The sequence below is a fragment of the Coloeus monedula genome (assembly GCF_965178545.1).
Source record: "Coloeus monedula genome assembly, chromosome: 1".
Lineage (NCBI taxonomy): Eukaryota > Metazoa > Chordata > Aves > Passeriformes > Corvidae > Coloeus > Coloeus monedula.
In genome coordinates, this window is record NC_138781.1 from 119,734,860 (window position 1) to 119,748,891 (window position 14,032).

At 38.0% G+C, this 14,032-nt stretch overlaps 1 protein-coding gene across 1 annotated transcript in view; it reads left to right on the forward strand.

The window, feature by feature from the left end:
- The window catches only part of RP1 (RP1 axonemal microtubule associated), a gene marked incomplete at its 3' end in the record, with an annotated part of 163,329 nt that overhangs the window by 59,014 nt on the left and 90,283 nt on the right, over nt 1-14,032 (forward strand). Inside the window, 2 exon segments of the mRNA XM_082284668.1 lie at nt 7,678-7,903; nt 10,742-10,872. Coding sequence (XP_082140794.1) covers nt 7,678-7,903; nt 10,742-10,872 — 357 coding nt within the window.

Genomic DNA, 14,032 nt, shown 5'->3' on the forward strand with positions numbered 1-14,032 from the left:
GTTCTAGGCTTCCACAAGACAGTCATATGTACTCTGCACAACTTTTACCCTTGTGGCTTAGCAATTTTTCGTACCAGATGGGTATGTAAAGGATGAAAAATATGGGAACAGAAAAAAAAGGAATTTAAATCTGATGGATTTCCCTTTCTGCTCTGAATTGTTCCTGTGTGTTCAAACAAACTACTCCTGGGCTGCGGTTTTCTGCGTCTGTTACTATTCAGGCATAATTTTTAGGGCATAATTTTTCTGTTGAGAGTCATTCCTTCTCCAGTAGAGGGGTATCAATCTACCATAAGTTACAGCTTTCATCACAGCTCTGATCTGTTTCCTGCATCTTCCTCTGGTGTCATCACAGTCCCCCAGTATTTCTCAGTATTTCAAAAATACTGATTTTGGCAGAATGCTGAGTTGCTCAAGACACTGGAGCTTTAATTATATTGTAAATTGTGTTCTCTGGAGCCCTGTATTCTGCATCATCATTCTTTGAAACATGGTGAATTATCTCTTATGACTGTACACACTGTTTGATAAAGAAATTCTTTTTAAAATTATTCTTTTAATGTTTGGTCATGCCAAATATTCCCTTCTGTGTCAAAGAGAACTAAGCAGAAGACTGTAAGCCTATTATCCACTCTAAAAGCCAGCTGCCATCTCTCAATTTTTATTACTTCCATACAAAATAATTCCATACCTTCGGGTACAAGTTCTGCTGTTCTAGTAATAATGAAGTGAGTAAAAACACTGACTAGTTCAGTAGATCTGCTTTCAAAATAATGCTTGCTTTAGTGATAGTGGCAGGATTTAGCATTTATTTAACAAGACTTTTTCCATTATTTGCTTTGTAAGTTTGTTTCATTATGAGCTCTTCGATCTCTTTAGGGCAGTGTTGGTTTTATGAAGCTCAACACATTGTCAATTTTGTCTTAAATAACACTATATTAAACTACTAGAAGTGCTGGAATTTTTCCTAAGAAATGTTCAAAATCTTCAGTTTAACCTTCTATTTTGTTGGTGGTGGCTGTCTTTATAAGGAAGGTAGTTTTTCCATGTTTGCTAGTAGAGAACATGAAGTATGCATGATATTTTAGGAGCATTGGAAACTGAAATCCATCCCTGGCGTGAAATTTGCTGCATGAGCTCATTTTTCTAACTTTTAAAGCTGGTGCCATGTCCATTTACATGATTTAGAGTTTCTTCATCTGCATAAACAGTCCTTCAAACACTCTTATGGTCTAGGGCAAACACCAGAAAGTAATATAGGGAGTGAAAAGCAGGGGTCCTAGTCATACTTGCAGAGATACTTAATAACCATAAAATTTAATAAATAGTGCTCCTATGATGAGACTGATAAAGTGTTAAATCCAGCCTTTTTCCTTCCACTTTACTTTGTTAAGAATTGTGTTCATCAGGTGCACCTTTATGCTGTACTGCATCTTAGGAATGTGTTACACTTAGAGCTTTATCTGTTGTTTTTCATTTTGGTTTCCTCCTATTTAAATAAAATTATCAGTCATTTTAAATAACCTATACATGAATAAACAAACTCCTTTCTTTAGAATCAATCCTACAAACTCTAAGAATTTTTTGTTTCACTGTGAGTCTTTCGTTCCTGTACTCTGGATCCATAGTCATTCTTTCATCAGTCAAAACTGAGATCTCCAAAGATGAGAAACAGTGAGAAGAAAACTAAATGTTGTAAAAATAGGTTGAAACAAATCCATTTTCATGCTTTTGCTCGCGATGTTCAAATAAAAGAGGTTGAAATGAGCTCAGTTAGGTTCCTTCCAGAATGGGTAGATTACAAAAGTGAATATAAGTACTAATGCAGCTATCCACTCCCTTTAACCATGGGACTGACAATAACTAAATGCTGGACATCACCTGTGTCCTGCTATTTTACAGCTGCCCCTGTTTTCCACAACGAACATTTAGGTCCAGAACTTAGAGAAGCCCAGGCTTTAGTCAGATATGCTTAAGGCAGCATAAAACAGTCATATTCATGACTGTTACTCCACTTGAAACTGTCACTGCCTGTGAAATGCATATGATAACAAGATGCACCTCATTCTTTACTGAGATAAAAGGGAGAAATATGTAAAATGGTCTTCACCAGCTACAGGCTGTGCATTAAACAAAATTTAGCTTGTTCCAAGAAACAACAGAAAATGATTTTAAAGAGCTCACAAAAAATCTTGGAGAAAAACACAGCTCATCTCATCTTCAAGAAATGGGAGTGGGGAATGTGGTGCTACTTGTTCAGTAATTAGGCAGTATGTATTGCAGTATTGAGTGTGTGTATATATATGTATATACATACTTGCTGTTGGCATAATTTAATTAACCCCACAATAAAAGAGAACTTCTTCCAGAGCTTGAGTGGACTGGAAAAAGAAAGTGTTTAACAGTCACTGTGCAATGAGCAGTATTCATTTACCCAGTCTATTTTTGTGACCAAAGCAAGTATGAACAAGGAAAAAACAATGCTGATCTTTGTGTGGCCTTTAATCCTATTCCTTACATGTCTATATCCACCATTTTTCGTGACACTGTTATGTTTCTGTATGAGCATCTGTGACATACTCTAATTCTTGAGTTAGTGTGCAACTGTGCCAAGTTTTTTGGGCACAATTAACAAATTGGTTGAATTCAGATATCTGGAAAAAGCAAGCAGCACAGGTGGACCCTGGGTACTGTACTGGACCCTGGGTATAAGAGTTACTGTATTTTTGGCAACAGTTATTAGCTGCATGTTCACAATTTAAAAATATCATCTACTTCAAAAGATTTCTCTATTATATGCCGATGCTGTACAAGTTAAACTAATGCAGTCAACGATTTTTCTTTCTTTTGGGAATCCAGCTGCTGTACATGACTTCTCTGAAATTCTGTTAATGAAGTGGCCTTACATGAAATTAATAACTGTCTGTCAAGCATATTCTCTGGTGGGTGTGTTAGACAGTGGGATTTTGGTGCAGCTGCCTCTGAAGTGTTGATTTATCCAAATGATTTTCATGCTAGCCTGAGTTTATCTCAAAGAGATTGCAGGATACTTTCTGCACAACAGGAAAGCAGTGATATTATTTTGCTTATTCTAGTATATAAAAGAGAAAAGGAGTCATTACATATAATTTTTCCATCCTTTCATGGAAGTATCTTTTCACTGAACATTTTCTTGTTCAGACAAGGAACTTCACTTTCACTTAGTTAAATATCTTAAGTACAAGAAAATAGGTCATACCGACTCCACTCAAAATATCACAGGTGTGCTAGGGACCAAAAAGTGTATTTGCACAGCTCATTTAGAAATGGAATTAAAATTTAGTCCTTGCATCCTCTTTAGGAAGAACTTCTTGCTGACAAACCTGGATTTCAGTTTATGCTTAGAGACAAATTGTAAAATATGAGCTTTGCTAACTTCAGTTTCAGGAAGTAAGGCCAAGTTATTTAATGCATGATTTAATGAAAAGGTTCCCATTGCCTTTGGTAAGAAGATGATTTAGTTCTATGCTTGTTCAAAAAATAAATAGTAGCAATGAGCAAAGGATATAGGTGTATTGATTAGCAGGTCAGTCTAGTTTAACTGCTTGCAAACATTTAGGATATGGCTAAAGCAAAGATGCTGTGTGTGAAAACATGGCCCTTTTGAAAGTGGTGGACAGTTTTTTCAATAATTTGTACTGGTACTCGTACTATGAAATATGATGTGTTGATATTATTGCCTGTGACAATGAAGAAAAAAGCTACAAACACAATAGAATTACCACCATCACTGTAGTCACAATGGTATTTTTAAGGTTATTAAGTGCTGGCAGTCTGTCACATAAACAAGGTCTAAATGAGGCCCATCCACTTTAGCACTTATTCCAGAACTGAACACAAACTGGTTGATGCATCAGATGGAGTTTCACAATCAACCAGCAAGTTAACCATAGACAATGATTCAGGTGTTTTGTAAAATCTTTTTCTTGGAAGAGGTTGGCACTAGTAGAAGATTTCTCTAACAGGCCATTCTTGAGAAGATCACCATACCTGATGTTTGTGATATCTAGATCCTTTTACCTCAGTCTGTGTTTCCTTGACCCTGTTTGTTACCTCTGCAGTTTAGGTTTTATTTATGTTCTGTGGGTGGCTGGTGTAAGCCACATCATAATGGCATTTGAATTTCCCTCCATGTCCAAACTCTATTACATCATTATAGTTGATGATTTTTGGTCTCTCAATGTAATTTTAGAAAAGTACAACTAACCCAAAATTAACACAAAATTTTAGAAAAAAAATATAGAATTTCAGAGTTATGCCTTTTTTTGAGGATCTCAAAATGCATGAAGGGAATTTTGCAATATCCCTGTAAGAGACATGTAAATGTTGTCCTTGTGGTATAGTTGAGACAGTGAAACAAAAAGGGCTTGTGAATTCTATAATGTTTTTCAGGAAGCCTAAAGCAGATCCAGGAATAAAATCTAGCTGCCTGATTTTCAGAGTGATGTTTTAGTCCTGGGGCTTATCCTTTCCTCTTTGGACATTTATTGCAGGTCTTTCAGAATGGGTGTTTCCATATAAAGAGGAATGTTACTTTTGCAGCTGTGGTGCTGGAACATCATAGAACAGCTAGACTAAGGTTTTTGTAAGCATGTTATTTATGAGGGCAACAAAGTCAACTTTGTTCTACAACTTTTTACAAAATGTTCTAGCTGTGAAAGTAGATTTCTAAATGCCAAGTTGTGTTCAAGTCACGCTGAAGTTCAAGGCAATTTATTCAACACAGGGAAGGAAGAAACAACCTCAAGACACTGTTTATGTTGTCAAAAGAATATCGTTAGCTCTACTGCATTATGAGAATATTTTCCTCTGCATTTCACTGCAAAGAGCAAAATTTGACACACGTTTGACAGGATTCCAATTGACAAAATCTAACATGTTAGCAAGTCAATACCACTGAGAGACCAATGTTATATCTGATCTGACATCAAGATGAATTGTTCCAAGCACCAAAAATGCAATTGGTACTGAAAATAAATTTGAAATTTATTATCTTTCAGAGCATCATATACAGTTGATTTCCCCTCTGCCATTGCCTAGTTTCCACCCAAGAATAAACATGACTCTTTCCCCCAAGATCACTAACAAACAATTATTGAGAAAGAGAATATTATACAAAAATATTAAGCATATTACTGAGCATGTTATCAGATGGCCAGTGTTCTGTGTATTGAGTTATTTTTGAGATTTTTAGACTCTGAAATATGCCATTTAAGTCCCGCAAACCTGTAAGTCCACCATTACCGTTCCAAAAACCTTTTAATTTGTGAGTCAAGTAGACAAGGATGCTTTATACTGTTTCTCTCCTTAGTTGAAAGCAAGAAAATATACCTGACTCGAAACTGGGCAAATTCCCCTTTAGCACATGGTCATAACTTTCTTAATTTGGTTATACCACAACTGCTTTTAGAGTGTGAATGTTAGGGAAGGATAGGAAGTGTAGAAAGACACAAGAACATACATGCTTAGAGATGCTAAACAGGACTTCAATTGATCTAACTGAACTAGTTGCAACTAGGTGCATCTCCTGGAGAAACCCAATGGTCTGGGTAGAGCTTTCTGTTCTCTATCGATTTTTCTTGAAACTTCATTTGATTAGATTTGATGGATTGCTCTGTTGCTTATCCAGTAACAAGAAGTCCCTGCATGCTGATATGGTGATGAATGGGTTTCACCATTTCCCTCTCCTTTTTCACATTACTTCATATTTTGTTCTTTATTTTTTTTCCTTTCCCCCCTTTTTTGATCAGCTCTCCCACATGTGTTTATTTTTGTGATATTTTCTCCAGTTGCACCAGTGGTCTGCCAAACATCATCTACTATGTGGCCAGCAGGTCAAGGGAGCGAATTTTGCCTCTCTATTGTGCTCTTGTGAGACCCCACATGCTACATCCATCTCTAGGGCCTGCAACATAAGAAGGGAAATGGATCTGCTGGAGCACAGCAGGAAGAGAAGGACCAGGAGGAGGTTTTTGCAAGGGGAATTCACCTGGAATCATATCTCCCATCTTAGACCTCCTTCTGAAACAAAAAAATCCACTTTAGCATAACATGATAAATCAATATAATTTTAAAAGTTATAGCTTCACTTTTGAGCCAACTCATATGATATCTATATATACTATAGATATGCAGGATTTGCTTTGTCAGTGTTTCAGTTTGTTTCTTAGCCAAATGTCTGATTGGATGCTTCAGAAATTGAAAGGGGCTCTTTGACAGAGTTTCCTGGTCCTGAACAAGAATCATGGTAATGATTATTGTATACAGTAATCTGTGATGGCTGTGATGTTTCTCTTTAAACAGGGGTTAAGCCAGAGTTTAATCATGGACATGACGTCATGAGGTATCAGTGTTTTGTTTACTAAATTGCCCTTTAATACTTCTGCACCACAAATAGCAGCCAGAGCCTGCATCTCAGGAGAGCACCAACTTTGCTGTTCACCAATACCATACTTGACTCTGTTTGCAATAAAGGTTGAGTGTTCTAATATATTTTTATATTTATTTGCATGGCAACTTTAGCAGTCCCTTGCCCACTGCAGAGGTCTCTGTTTTGCAGCAGAGTGACAAATTTATTAGGGTAACTTAGCCAATGTCCTGGCTGCATTTGTGGCTAGTTTCAGAGTGCTTTTTGTCTGTTGCAGTAATTCTGCTGTGAGTATTAGCAACATATCTTTGATGTACATGGTTTTATTGCATTAATGCTATAATTGTATCTTCAGTTGGTACATCTTACTTTAACATGCTGTTTTAATATAGCAAAACCTACTACAGTGGTCATAAGTGTGACTCTGTTCAGACTTTTTACTACTAGCATACGTGTCATGCTCTCACCCTATGAGACTGAGTTGTGCCAGGCTTGCCTCAGGGATATTTGTCTCCTTTTTGTTTTGATGTGAAGTAGTACAGAATTGCTATAATAGTAAAGGAAACTACTATTTTTTGTTCTTTTTTACTTGGTGATTTTTTTCCCAATTGCCATGACCTTTCGAACACAACACTGATAAAAAAGTTTAAAAAAAAAACCATTGAAAGTGGTTAACCCTCCTTTTGTGCTTAGATTCCTGCCATCAACATTGACCAAAATACTTCTGCAACCCAAAACTTAGTGGGTCTTATTTCAAGGCTGCAGTATTCAATGCGGCATAGTCATGTTTTATTGTTCAAATGTGCTGCAGAGTGGCATCAGCGCTTACAAAAACAGTTAATGCTGACACCAGTGCACATAAAAACAGTCAAAGAGAAAAGTAGCAGACTGATAAGTGGTAGGAATAGTTAATAGGGCTTATTTCTGCTTCTTAAAGTATTTTGCTAGAAATAGAGATTTACATTTTAACACTAGAAAGTGGATTCTGTGAAGAGGTCTAGAAACAGACCGGATTGTCTGAGCCCTTTGCTCACTTTAAATAATGCAGTACTGAACTCAATAAAATTACACTTGCAGACTACTCCATATGCTTTTGCTCTGTGTCTCTGGGATTCATTGTATATTAAGGCTTAGTTTTCCAACAAAACCCATTACTCTCAGGATTGTTAGCTGCACATTTAGCTTGCATGCCCAGTAAAAGAAGGATGACTAAAAGACAACAGTGTAATTTGTTATTAAAACCTGGTTGGGTTTTTTTATTATTATTGGAGATTAATCTCAGAGGCCTTGGGCAGCTATATAAAATCTGCATTGGCCATGACAGCACTGGAAAGGATCCCAGCTGGTACCTGGAGGAAGTCAGACTTGAAAGAGTAGTCCCTCTTTCTGATGAAGAGATTTGTCTCCCCATAGAGAGCTGGCTTTCCAAAGACAGGGATGAAGGTGATACGTGGAGAGAAGTGGCAATAAGAAACCCTGCCGAGGAGCTTTTGCCACGTACGTGCTCAGTATTTTAGATCATGTGCTCACTAGCCATATCCTGTGAGTATATGACAGTTTTTCCTGTTTCTTCCAGGGCAGCCTGCCTAAAAGCCAGTGTAACCATGAAGTAATCCCTTCCAGATAATTTCTAGCTCTGCAGGAGAGGGAAGTGATCATTTAACCCCATTCCTTTCCTTCCCAAAATTAGAATGATAGTTGCGGTCAGGGCATCTTACCTTATAATATTTTTAATTTCTCAGAGTGCCCATACATCACTGATAAAAACTGCTCTTTAGAGAAAGACATCAGGTAGGAAATCAAGGTATGTAATGTCATGTGACACCCAGTTCCTTTTAGCAAGTTCCAGATCATCCTTTCTTGTCCTGCATAAAACATACTTTACCAGAAATCCATGATCTGAATCATCACACACGTGTTTTTCAAATCAGGCTTGAGTCACAGCCATTCACACAGAAATTGTTAGCTGCAGGGTGACGCTTTGGAACTTCAAGGTTTATGACAGCTTTGATGCACTTTGTTCTCTTCAAGTGAAGAGGGAAACAGGCCATCATATAAGGTTATTATTTAAAAAGTCCTGGGCCTTTATAGAGGAATAGGGATTCAATATAATCATTATGCGTGATTTTTTTTTTTAAATAGATTCTCTTTACATTAATAGAATAACAACGATGCAGCTGATGGCCAATAACGTCTGACAGTGTTAGGTCTTACATAGATAGGTGCTACCATTTAGTGAATTGGATTCAAACTTATGCAGTGAATTTTGCAAGGTGTCTGGGATTCAACATAGAAAAAGATCATCATGCATTTAGTGACAATCAAATAATTTCAGAAGAAAATATTAAAGAAGTGAAAACCCTTAAGTCAAAAGAAGATAATTGCCTGAAAAAAATATTGTCTGTGATGTGTGAATGTTTTATTACAGAGGACAGAAGATGCTTAGAAGCATGTATGACCCAGCTCACATTTCTGCTTTGCTCTTTTATATTTCTTAATTTTTTTTTTTTTTTGCAGAATTGTTACTGACTTCAATAAGAGATTTCAAAAAATGGGACTGATCAGGATGAACCAAGTCCTATGATCACTGACATGTACCACTGTACCGTATACCACTCACAGTGACATATATGTCATTTACTGGTGCAATAGAAAAATAGTGCAGAAGCCAAATAAGTTGTATGAACAATCCATTCAGCATCAATAATTCAAATCTGCATTATGCAGTCTGAAAAACCCATTCATAGAAAAGTACTAATATTCTGGTCAGTGCACTTTATTTATGTATTTGTATATGAAAAATCAAGTCAGTTCTAGCAAAGGCTCAGAATATATTTAAAATGGCACATTTATTTAGTCTTTAATCATTGTATTACTGCATATTTCCTTGTGTTTGCAGGAACATTATCTTTATTAAAATATATGTTTCAAGTATGTAAGAAAAGATAAATTTCCAAAAGAACCTGGAAATTTCCCAAAAATTTAAGTTTTACTAATTAGTTATTGATTTTAGGAATATTTAAATTGAACATCAATACAAACTCAGCAAGGAGTCCAAAGCATTTCCCATTTATTTTCTCAAGAACAAGCAAATGAAAGACTATCCATTTTCATTTCCCATTTAAAAGCTAATTGCTTACAAGTACTGAACAAACCACATCAAGCAACTTTTTCCAGCAGAAGAAACTACATGGTGCTAATTACTTAAAGAAGTTTTGATATGATTTAGTAGTTTGTACCCTGTACTTTCAATTTAATCTGTTATCTTCTGGTGATACTAGATTCGCTTAAGTACAAATGCATGTGCTGGAAACTTTAAACAAAGCGACAAATGTAAACTAAGTGCAGAAGGCATTGGTCTTTTAATTGCTGTTCTTAAACACTTACCTCATTGCTCAGCTTCCCTCTTAGAAGAAAGGGTAATTTTTCCTTGTTCTTTTTCTCCCTTTCCCCAACCAAAGTTTTTAATGCAACCAATATGGATCCAAAGCCTTGGAACCGATTTTTGAATCCTTGGTTTTCTTTTTTTTCTGCCATCTTGTCTTAAGATATGAATTTTTTTCCTGAATCTATTAGCTTTTCCTTACCTTTCTCTCTGAACTTGCTTCTTTTCCATTCAAATTTCTCACCTTGGTAACCCCTCTTGGTTTTTCTGACTGTCCCTCAGCCACTTCAAAAAACTGACAGTAATCTGGTCTCCTACTCCAAGTGTTGATTTCAGTTCTTTCTCAATCCCTCCATCACACCAGTTTCAACTTCCTTTCCTAACTCGGGCTTCTTGTCCCTCCCATGCATGTCTGCCTTTGTCTTTCCTTTTCTTATTTTTGCCACATTGCCAAGGCTTCTGGGTCAGTGGCTCCTTTTTCTCTTCCTATTACATCTTCTCTTTTACTTTTCCAGCCCTGGAGATTTAGAAAACTTCACCTGATCTGTCTTTGAAGTTGTCCCTGAATTCATCATGCTGTTGAACTGGGTGATCCCTGGAGGTTTGCTCTAACATGTTTTGGTTCTTTTTTTTCTGCAATTCTTCTATGCAGCCTTGTGCTTTTTCTTCTTCTTCTTCTTCTTTTTTTTTTTTTTTTTTCCTGGCAGTTCCAGACACTTTCAGTTTACCAAACTTTGCAAGTATTGGATTTTTTACTTGTTGCTCTTTTGATTTGGTTTCATCCCCTAGTTACACTGTGATGCACGAAATAGAAGTTGTTCAACTATTTTCTAAGTAATAGGTATTGGAAATTAGTAATCATGCCATGAGCTGGGTATATCTTAATCTTTTCACTCAATGAAAATAAGATAAAATACTTTGAGTGCTTTTGACTTAGCTTTATAACACAGGAGTATTAGGGGAATCAGACGAGATGTGGCAGCTCAGTGTAGCTCAGCCAGGCTGCCACGGCTGCATGGCCCCAGGTCCAACCAGCAGCAAGGCGCAGCACGTTCCCAGCCAGCACCCACAGAGAGCACAGGTATGTACCACACACCAAGGCCAGCTGCACAGATCACCCAGGCACACAGAGCAGCTGCCCAAACACAGCACCAGCAGCCTCATCCTGCTCCCCTCTATGCCTGAGCAGGATGGATGTCCAATAATGGGGCTATATATGAGTATAGATGTGTACAAGGTAGATCCAGAAGCTGGGCTCACACACCCTGTCTGTTCTGCAGTTGCCCCTGGATCCCAGTCTCCCCAGTTGCTGGCAACTGGACATATGAGTCTCTGAGGCCACAGCCCTGCTCCAGCTGCTGGTGCAGGCCATTTCCCTCATGCCCACCCCAGCAGACCTCACCCCTAAAAATACCCATACCTCAGAGTGTCTCTGGCAGCTGAGCGAGACTCCCATGGTCCCTCCAACACTTGGCTGCTCGTGTGGTCTTGCACTGAGACATGGACCTCTGACCCCTGGTCCCACTCCACTTGCGGACAGTTTTATTCCCTCCAGTCTCTCCACTTGCTGCCATGCAGGACTCCCAGTCCAGTTGCTGATACTTAGACTCCTTAACCACACATGCACACACAGAGAAAACAGATGTGATCTATTTTCTAGCTCCTCCCTAGGTAACCTAGATCCATCTAATTCCCTGACTTCAGTTCCTCTCCTAAATGTCTTGTAAGTCCTCTGCAACCACAAAATGCTGCCCTATATTGCATCTGACACCCTTGGCATCAAACCTCATCAGTTTGATAGATGCTCCAAACTGTCTCATTGTGGTGGGTTTCACGCCCAGACTGAGACTCCTAGGACAGCTCTGCAGGGGCTGGAAGAGGGTTCCTTTTGTCTAAGTCTCTGTAGGTTCCCACCTGCCCTTGTGCACCTGTGGTTGTGGAGATGGGTGGACAGTTCCTGTGATGGGCCTGGGAGAAGCCAGAGCAGGGTGTTACCTGGACTTGCCCCCTGCCTGTGTTTTGTACATGTGTAGACCTTTATCACACATCCTACTGTGGGTTGTCTTCAGATATGGATGAACTTTTGTTCTAGAGGGGTACCTGAGGCAAGAGGTACTGAATTTTCTTACTGCTGTGTTTATGTGAACATAAATGTCAGATGAGGATATAAATGGGTAAATGTGTCCTGTTCTTGTTCACATAAACAAGGAATAACTGTACTGAAATGAGATAAAAGACAAATACTGAGACTGAGGCAGGAAAAATTCCAGCTCCAAATATTTAGTATTCTTTTCCACTTGGAGAAGTGTGCAGGCACAGAAAGGTTAGAAGGTGGCCACTGACTGAAATAGTGCAAAAGATGACCAAAGCAAATAGTTATAACACAAGTATTATCACTACAAAATTTTTATTCCTGTTTTATCACTCGGGAGGCACCAACTACATAGGTAAATAGTCAAGCTTCTCTTCTTTATTGTAAAATTCATTAGCAAGTGTGTTTTTTGAGAACTGGTAATTTTCTTGTATGTCATGAAGAATACATATTTTAGACTATTGCTCCAAATAGTACTAGTGGAGATTAGATAGCATTTAGTAGAGATTACAGTGAGAACTGTAATTCTAACTGAAATGTCCTAACCTGATATTGTTTTTATATTTGTATCTTCTAAATTAATATATGCACCACTTCTGAGGAAGATAGTCCCTCTTAACCAGTATCAGCCATTAAGAATTTTTTCTCTTTTACCCTTAGCACTGCACTAACCTGAATCTTTACCTTTCTGTCATGGCGAAATGCCAAACACCCTTTGTGAAACCCAGGTAGTAAATATGAAGTGATAAAACCTGAGGTACAACATTCCTGTTTGACTGATCGAGCCAAAATGACCATTTAATTCAAGTGGGCATGTTATATGGAAAAAAGGCAGAACCTGGAGCAGTACTGTGCAATACCATTCTGTGATCTTCGTACACCAGCATAAAGGGAGGACTGAATAGTAACAGTTGGACAATTTTAATGTTGTGTAGCATTTAACATCTCTCCAGGTTTTGTGCTCTTTGGCCAGTTTGTCTGTTTACACTGGCAGCCTGGTGGGAGTGGATTTGCTTAGTGAAGCGCTTAGTGCTAAAAACTCAGTTAAGTGTCCGGTGTCCTCTTCATGGGAGTTTAGAGGGAAGTTACTCCAGGCTTGTTCTCATCTGTTCCCACAGACTGACTGCCAGTTTGTGTCAAGATTGTCATCATTGTGTTCATGGAATGTTTTATCTGGTGTAGTTTCATCCAAGAAGAACCTAGTTCTTTGCTCTAAAACCACTCCATGCTGCACATCAGAAAGAAGGAAGGAGAGCCAATGGGGGGATTCTGTGGTAGGCAAACCAGTGTCATTAGGCACAGACAGCTGAGGATCTTCAATTCATTTGCTCTTAACTAAAATTCTCAAATAATGACTGTACTTTTCTTTTAGTAGAATTACTTTGAAAAGATCTGGCAATGGGACAGCAGATTGTCCTAAGTCAGCAGAAAGAGACCAGTGTTTCTGCCGTGAAAGCTTTTGTTTTCATATTCTCAACAATAAATTCATCTTTAATTCTATCAGGTTTGTTTTCTTCCAAAACATATCAAAATATTAACTTAATCTTTAATGCAAAGCAACTGGAGGTGTTTGTTTACTGGTTATATTTTCCAAAGGCAAGTGTCATAAGTCACTGAGTTCTGTACATCTTCAAAAGGAATTAATAATTATATGCTGTGCCTGCAAACTGGGACCAAACTATCTCTTGTCAGTGGTGAAGGCTCATGCATATATCATCTTTCTGTATTGGAAGCCCTGATTCAAGTGCCCAGAATGGTAAATCCAGAAAAAAGGGTGCTCTAACTCACATTCTATTGTCCTTAATATGCCCTTAGGTTACCTCTTCTTCATAACCAGGAGAACTTCCTTTCTTTCACTCTTTAGTCCAAGGTAGTTAATTTCTTCTGTTATCAACAGATGCCAGAACCTGGAGTTGGGATTTAAAAAACACCTGAAGCCTCATGATAGTATCTCAGGAGATAGCATTTTTATAGACTGGGCAACTAGAAATTTGGTACTGGTACACTTGACTGCTCGTGTGACTCCCACAGTATTTTTTATATATTTGGTTCTGTCACTTCTTGGTACAGTTATTACACTGCTTTAAAATCTGCCTTTTAGAAACTCCTCACCTCTGTCTGAAAACACTTTACCTCCCCTTTTTCAAAT